The following is a 7,963-nucleotide window of genomic DNA, read 5'->3' as shown; positions in this document are numbered from 1 at the left end:
CTAACGTAGTTTGAATAATTGAATAAAATGTGCAGAAAAAATCGTGTTCACTGGGGTAAATTAAAAAATATTTTTTTCCCGAGAGGAGAGGAGAGGAGAGGAGAGGAGAGCACCTGATGTAGAGCAGCACCAGCTGGGCGGAGCGCTCCACGTAGAACTCATCGGTCAGCTGCTTGAAGAAGTCGTGCAGCGTGGGAGCGAACCGCTGGCACGTCTCAGACTCAGCAGAGGCAAAGAAGAGCATCAGGATGCGGTTCTGCAGACGCGTGACGATCTCGCGCTCCGTGTCCAGCTCGTCCTGGTCCTTGTTGTTCTTCACGAGAACCCGGTCAACAAACAGGTCCACCATGATGAGGCGTCGCTGGGCGAAGGAAGAAGAGAGAGGAAGAGGAACCCCTGCTGTGGGCGCTGCTGTCGTTAGCAGTGATGCAAACAATACCCTGCAGAATGCAGTGAATCCAAACAAGCAGAAGAGCTGACAATTTTTCTTAAAATTTTTCTTACATACTGTTTTAAAAGAAAAAAGGGGTCAATATAGTACCTACACTGTAAAAACACAAAACCTTGCCAAGTATTTTTGGTCCAGTTTCTATATCTTAGTACAATATCTTAGTACACTTGAAATAAGACGAAATTAACTTACAAGTAACCTTTCAGCAAAATATAAAAGCTTGTTTTAAGTAAATAATTTCTTAATATTGATGAGAAAGTGGAACAAGACAAGAATACTATATTATAAGTAATAATATAATCTTTCTTAAATATTCATGAAAAGGTACTATTTATAAATGAAGTAATCTGTTAGCGGAACAAGATATTTTTCATCATGTGATCATTTCACTTATAACTACTTTTAAATAAAAATTAAAGAATTATTGACTTAAAACAAGTGCCTATCTTGCTGAAAAGTTACTTGTGAATTAGTTTTGTCTTATTTCAAGTGTACAAAGATATTTGCACAAACAACTAGACCAAAAACACTTGGTAAGGTTTTGTGTTTTTAGCAGAGTAGTATCTGTAAATTCAACTTTAGATAAAAGTTAAAGTAGTTTGAAGTGGTGCATAGGCTTGAGATGATGTACACAAAAATAACTGTATTCAGTTAGCATTTCATTCACTCTTTTAATAGCAGGATGATATTTTTGCAGCGAACCAGAAAGAAATTGTGATCTATAAAAAGAAATATTAAATTCTTGATATAAACGTAAACTCAAGAAATATTCCTCACTGGGTGAAAACCAGTTTGTTTCGAGTGTCAGCTCCTATTTCCAGGCAGCCGTATTTACAGACATGCATTATTCACATATGTAATCTCACTTGCTGGTAAATCAGATAATCCTCACAGTTGCTCACCTGTATTATCTCCCCTCCAGGCAGCAGATCCGACACAGAACAACATTCACATCTGGCTCTGTTTTTCCTCCAAACTTTCCCTCTCTGGACGCCTCTAGAAGCAGGTCCCAGCCTGTTAGTCAGAGTCTCCCTCTGACTTCACCTTGTTCATCTCGGTGCTGCTACCAGCTGCTGGCTCCGTCTTGGCTTTCAGTCTTGGAGGCTCCACCCCCTTCCTCTGTCTGCTTACAGGACGGACATAAAGACAAGGTGACCAGAGGAGCAGGGGACATGAAGTGCTCACAGTCTTTCCAGAGACTGAGCTGTCTGAACACAGAGATATGATGGAAATGTTTTAAAATGAGACTTTAATGAAGTGAGCAACAAGACGTTTATTGTTTAGGGATTTGTACAGGCCCACAGTTCTGTATTAATGATTTTATTGACATGATCTGATATAAGTGTGTTTTCATTGGCTGGCAGTGGAATATAACTTCAAACTGAAATAATGACTAATACATGAGTCTGACAGTGATTCATCTTGAAACACTGCTTCCATTTAATGAACTGAGTTCCATAAATAGATACAATTTTCAATATTGTTCTTATATATTGAATCTGACAGCAAAAAGGAATCCTAAAAGCTCTAAGTGAAATGAGTGGGTTCAATCACACAGACATAAAATTAAATTACTCAGATTTTTTATAAACAACATTTTAATAAATGAATATTTACTTAAGTCCAAGAGTCACTTTTACAGCTTTCTAAATCAACATCAGCAACAGCAAACTTGAAAACCATTGGACACACTTTCCATGGTTATATTGGCCAAAATAAATAAACATTCCCACAAATATGCTTTGAACTTAGCTGAGCTAGCTACTATAGCAACTGCAGCTGAGCTAGCTACTGTAGCTACAGCAGCTGAGCTAGCTACTATAGCTGAGCTAGCTACAATAGCTACTGTACCTGAGCTAGCTACTGTAGCTGAGCTGGCTACAATAGCTACTGTAGCTGAGCTAGCTATGATAGCTACTGTAGCTGAGCTAGCTGCTATAGTTACTGTAGCTGAGCTAGCTACTATAGCTACTGTAGCTGAGCTAGTTAGTATAGCTACTGCAGCTGATCCAGCAGCATAGCTCCTATAGTAGCTAGTTTAGCTATAGTATAGCTGAGCTCTATGTTAGCATTATAGCTAGCTCAGCCATAGTGCTAACATTAGGGCAAAAGTAGAAAATTAAAATACTTTTGTTTACTGGTATCAGTTTTATTCCTCTGCTTGGTGTAGATAACGTTGGTATTTACAAGGCGAGTTACAAAACTCGAGGAGAATTACAAAACAGAGATAAAACTCTTTAGAGTTTTATCTCTGTTTTGTTTAACAGAATTAAGCAACATTTTTCAAAAATGTTTGATGTAAAGTTAATACTTTTTAGTTTCTTATCTTTGGTATTTTATTTGCAGACGTTTTTATCCAGAAAACCTAAAAAAAAATAAAAGGAAAAAAAAAAATTTAAATTTAATTCAACAAATGTCTTTGTACAGTTCTGAGTATTTTATCTATAATAAAAAAATATAGACCATTAATTTTTTTACTTAAATACATAATGTATAATCTATAATTTCACATTTTTTGAAAACGGTGTTGGGTCACAGCAGCAACAACAGGTGTGGTTTGTTTTTAGATGAGCAGAATTAGATTGAAGACAGCAAAAAAAACAGTTAAGCTATATCATAAAAAATCAAAAACTCTTTCATCTCTTTCGCCAAATTCCTCTATCTGCACTCTTTCTCTTCATGTCCCATGCTTCGTCTTTTTCCTCCTCGCCGTTCCCGTCCTTTCCCTTCACCCACAACTTCCACCATCTCTTGTTCCTCTTGTCGTCTTCGGTCTTGTACTTGAGCCTCCTCACGGGGTCGGTGGCGCTCCGCAGGTTGGGGTCGTCGAACTCCTCGTTGAGCATGAAGGTCCGCTCCACCAGCTCCGCCGACTCCTGCCAGTTGCGGAAGCAGTCGGTGCCGAGGCGGCAGATGTCCCGCACGGCGTTCGGAGAGAGGACGGAGCCGTCGGGACGCAAGACCACCACCGCTGGGACGTCCTTCACCTTAAACATGGCCTGGAGCTCCCTACGCCACATGAGAGATCACTAAACTTATTAAAACTAATCTATTGTATGTATGCATTTATATATATAAAAAAATAAATAAAAAAACCATGAGTCACCTACTTTCTGTACGGGTCGTCAAACCCCAAAAACAAAGTCCTTTTGTGGAGCTCTTTGAGGATTTCTCTCTGCTGCTCCTCAGATTGGTCCAAGCTGAAGAAGACAGAAAGAAATCATGTCAGAGAGTCAGCAGTGGAGGCCAGTGTTGAGGAAGGAGATGTAAATAAATAAAAAAACATCAGAGAGGCGAAGATGCAGACCTGATGTAGATGAGAGCGAGCAGTTTGGGGTATTCGATGTACGCTGGATCTTTCAGCTTCCTGAAGAAGCTGCTGAGGACGGGCACAAACCTCTGGCACTTCTCACACTCGGCCGACGCAAAGAAGAGCAGCAGGACGCGGTTCTCCAGGATCCCGATGATCTCGCGCTCCGTGTTGAGCTCGTCCTGGTCCGAGTTGTTCTCCACAAGAACTCGGTCGAGGAACAGGTCCACCATGTTGGCGGGCAGCGATGGGGAAGTCCTCCCTAAAAAATGTGTCAATATACCTTTAAATGTCTCTCCGTGTGGTTACATTCCCGCCACAGGCTCCAGCAGCTCTAGATGAGTTATTTGGCAGGTCTATCATATAAAATGAGACGTGTATGTTTATAGTCATGATGTTACTAAATGAGAAAAACACGAACAGTTCAGAGACATTTCACGACTGCGGCTTTCATCCTGATACACCAGTTTATGAAGCTTAAATTTTGACTTTAACTCTGAGAGAGATTTGAAAACTAAGAAAACATGATGCGCAGCTTAGTTAGGGAGGAATTAAGAACAGCGGCAATATAAAGAGATCGGGAAGATGGGGAAGTTCAATAATCATCCTTTCTGTGGGTAAATATTTGCGCTCCTCCTTGTTCAACACCATTCTGAGTTTTTCCTTCTTGCTTTTAGAGGTGTGATTTGAACTATTTACGACAGAAAATTCAATTTTTTAGGTTGTGCTTTGTGTTCAATTTGAAATTTAGCTTTAAAACTGTGGATTTCATTGATTGTTGTTTTGTTTTTTGTCATTTGAGGTCATCAGAGACCAGAAAGAGACACTTCTGACCCTCAGGGCGAGTTTTCCCCTCATGTGACCTACAACTGTTCTTATGTCTCACTGGCTAACCGAATTACTTATTAAAGTAAAAGCTTTATGTGTGTGTGGGGGGGCGGGGAAGTAACATATGATAACTAAATAAATAAAGCACCTAAATTTCAGAATAATTAAAAATCGGTAACAAAAATAAAGTTCAGCTTTAACTATTGAAAAAAAGAAGAAAAAAAAAAAAGAAAAGAGAAAAACTTGATGTGTCTGATCCAGCCTGTGTTTCTGCAGGGCGGGAATTGACAGTGATAACAGCACAAATTAGATTTGGCTCTCTGGCACTGAGCGGCGCCAAATCCGTTAGAGACTATTGGACTGGAGGCGCACAGGACCGACGGGAATGAGGAGAGTTACGTTTGTAATCTGAGCAGCATATCGCGCCTCACCTGTGGGAGAATGACGATTTACTGGAATTGTTAAACTGGAAGAAAAAAGCAATTTCCCCAACTATTAGGTCCAGCTTTTTTTTTTTTTTTTTTTTTTTGGAAGCCGATTGATGGCGCCTGATCTACGCTAAGCTTCATTTTTGTCAGCTGCTAATTTAATAGCGCATCAATCTGCACAAAATAACTCACCTTGAAACTCCTCACACTCCTACGAGAAATAAATCCGCAGCTTCCCTCCTCCTCCGTCAAATCGTCCTCATTTTTATTTGATCCGTCTTCATTCTTCTTCCTTTCTTTCTGAATCCTGCGAAGTTTGTTATTTTTAGTGACACCTTTCGCTGCCTCCTCGCCCCGCTCTGTAATTTGTTTCAGCCTGCACTCCGAGGTCCACCGAAGGAGATTAGAGATAGCTGGAGGTGTGGCAGCGCAGTAATTGAGGGGTAGAGGTTGCTTTTCAATGTGTGTGTGTGTGTGTGTGTGTGTGTGTGTGTGTGTGTGTGTGTGTGTGTGTGTGTGTGTGTGTGTGTGTGTGTGTTTCTAAAACTCTCCGCTGAACAGCAGAAATCTTATTACTTCAAATGAAGAAGGGAGGGGAGGAGGGGAAGGATAAAGGAGAGGAGGACAAATTGGATTGCAAAGCGAGGACGGACATGCACAGTGGGGTAGAAAGACGCACTGTGGGAAAATGTAAAATGGAGTTAGATAGGTTTGAAACAAGCGTCGAGTGAGACCAATGACCCTGTTTCACCCCCTCCCCCCTCTCCTCCCTCCTCCTTCACAGAAGTGTCCGCGCATTAAACCTTTAAAGCACAACACTGAATCCTTTGGGCCCGGCTATCAGGGTGATTTAAAAGCCAGCATGCGACAGAGAGGCGAGGAAATGAGCCGGGAATGAAAGTCGCCGCGGTTTGATGCCGGTTCTAGTGAACCCCGGGTTGCAGGCTGGAAAACACGCTTACTGATCCACAGAGGCAGCCAAACACTGTAAGCACCCAGGTTAATCTGAAAGAGAGAGGGAGGGAGGTAAATATAGAGAGCTAGAGATCTAATAGGATTTTCATTTGAGTCACAAACGTCACACGCACCGAAACAGTCCCGCGGAGAGACGCACACAAGCACGGCTTCTGGACATTAACATCGAAGTGCGCACAATTGCGTGCCAAAGCTCGTTAGCTCCGCTTCGCGACCGGTGCCAACGCGTTTCTGCCTGTCGCTCAGCTGTAATATGACATTAAATTATGTGTCAGGGGGAATTTTTCAGATCTGTTGGCTTCCCTTCAGCAGCTCATTCAGACTGTCACCCGCACGCGACACGAGAGGGCGAAACACGGGAACGAAAGGCAGCATGTCCAGCACGTGCTACTCTCACTGCGTGCACTTCCTGGGCTTCCGGGTTCAGGTTCTACTTAGGTTTTGCACTGGATCAGAATCAAAAGAAACCTTGTGTAATATATATCACACTATGCAGCGATAAATTCATTTACACATTCACAGACACAGAAAACGCCAATGAGAAATACATTTCCTCCATCGCTTTGGCGCCCACTCTAGCTGGGAGCCCCTATGCAGAGGCTGTAGGGTTACCGCTTTTGCTTTACTGTATGTTTAGACACCTTGAGGTTGGGACCAGGCTTGAATGTGTCAAAATGTAACTGATTTTTACAAGTAATATTGGCCAAAACATTATGACCACTGAGAGGCCAAGTTCTGACATTTAGAAAATCAAATCAAACTCTGTTCCTGATTAACTGCAAAGGGTTTGTGTCAATATGTTCCCAAAATTGTTTGCAATCCTTTCCAGACAGGTAGATGTCAAAGTTTCTCGTCTATTCTAGATTTTCTGTAGACCGGGGCAGGTTGTTTTGACTTTTTGGGGGATTTTTCAGCCCACTTCATTCTGTCAGAAAGGTTCTGTTTCACATGATTTTGTTCACCATTAGAGACATTCTGTTGGTGTTTAGAGGGAGGGGTCCAGTAAACAGTGGCAGAGAGCATTTTATACATGCAAATACACCCTGGAGTCTAAAAAAAAAGTTATTTGAATTGAAAAGGAGAAAATAAAGCAGCACACTCATTCAGGAAAGATCTTTAAAAAAAAAAAAAAACGGAAAGCAGCACTGGGTTAGTGATGTTTGATTTGCAACAGCGGGGGTCTGTGTTTTTAATACAGCGAATCAAATGCAAACTGCAAGCTTTAACTTTACACCAGAGCAAACACCCCACTGTTCAGCTGAGAAGAAATGCAATTACTGAATGAAAGGGTGATAGCGACTTGAATCATTACAGAGATAATGCACAGTGGTGTACTCGTTTCTCCAACACTTAATAAAGACATTATTTCTCAGACTAATTATATATATATATATATCAGTCTTTTTTGCTCCTGAATTAAATAGGAAACTTTTTTTTTCTCTCCTTTTGAATCTGTAAAGCAGAAAGACAAAGAGGGAGCTCCACAGGTCAACAATGAATAACAAATGAGAACAGAAACACAGAATGAGGATAAGTAATTGTGGCCTGTTGTAATCCAAACTGACCATTATGTAATTACGGAGAGGGCAAACACCAGGAAGTGGTAATTAAAAGAAGTCTGAGCTGCACCGTGGGTCGGCTTGGGCTGAAACAAACAACCGATTGCCAAAAGATTCAGTCCAGATGTTTTAAGTCCAGCAGCTTCAGCTGACGCTCGGGACGTTTTCTTTTCTTTTCCGTTTCATTTAAAGTGTCTTGCAAAAGTATTGCTATCCTCTCGAATGCTTAGGTGTTTTCTCCCACTAACTTCAAAGCATGTTGTATTGACCTTTCCAGTGAATCTCTGGCTGTACGTTTATGGCTTTCAGTGCTCAAGGAACAAAGAAGTTGGGGAGCTTTCTACTGAACCACTTAGGATAATTATGTCCTGGATCAATGACAATCTCCACCAGCGTACATCTAGTTTAGTTT

General features: G+C 41.3%; 2 protein-coding genes across 3 annotated transcripts in view; both read right to left on the bottom strand.

Annotated features, from left to right (window-relative positions):
- The window catches only part of nxnl1 (nucleoredoxin like 1), a 3,262-nt gene extending 1,643 nt beyond the window's left edge, over window positions 1-1,619 (bottom strand). For both annotated transcript variants that reach the window (XM_008406430.2, XM_017304563.1), the window contains exons 1-2: window positions 1,354-1,619; window positions 114-440 (exon numbers count right to left, since the gene is read on the bottom strand). In XM_008406430.2, the coding sequence (XP_008404652.1) occupies window positions 114-349 (236 nt within the window). In that variant the 5' untranslated portion in view covers window positions 350-440; window positions 1,354-1,619. The remainder of the gene's footprint in view (window positions 1-113; window positions 441-1,353) is intronic.
- An 85-nt stretch (window positions 1,620-1,704) lies between these two features.
- On the bottom strand, window positions 1,705-5,747 carry LOC103463115 (nucleoredoxin-like protein 1). Its single transcript, XM_008406320.2, has 4 exons — window positions 5,210-5,747; window positions 3,759-4,023; window positions 3,562-3,651; window positions 1,705-3,460 (listed from the first exon to the last, which is right to left on the bottom strand). Exons 2-4 carry the CDS (start codon window positions 3,992-3,994, stop codon window positions 3,088-3,090), a joined length of 699 nt encoding a protein of 232 aa, XP_008404542.1. The 5' UTR covers window positions 3,995-4,023; window positions 5,210-5,747; the 3' UTR covers window positions 1,705-3,087.
- Between the last annotated feature and the right edge of the window lie 2,216 nt (window positions 5,748-7,963).

This window comes from Poecilia reticulata, linkage group LG1 (genome assembly GCF_000633615.1).
Source record: "Poecilia reticulata strain Guanapo linkage group LG1, Guppy_female_1.0+MT, whole genome shotgun sequence".
Classification (NCBI taxonomy): Eukaryota; Metazoa; Chordata; class Actinopteri; order Cyprinodontiformes; family Poeciliidae; genus Poecilia; species Poecilia reticulata.
The sequence above is the reverse complement of the archived record's forward strand: the minus strand, read 5'-3'. Positions and strand labels throughout refer to the sequence as shown.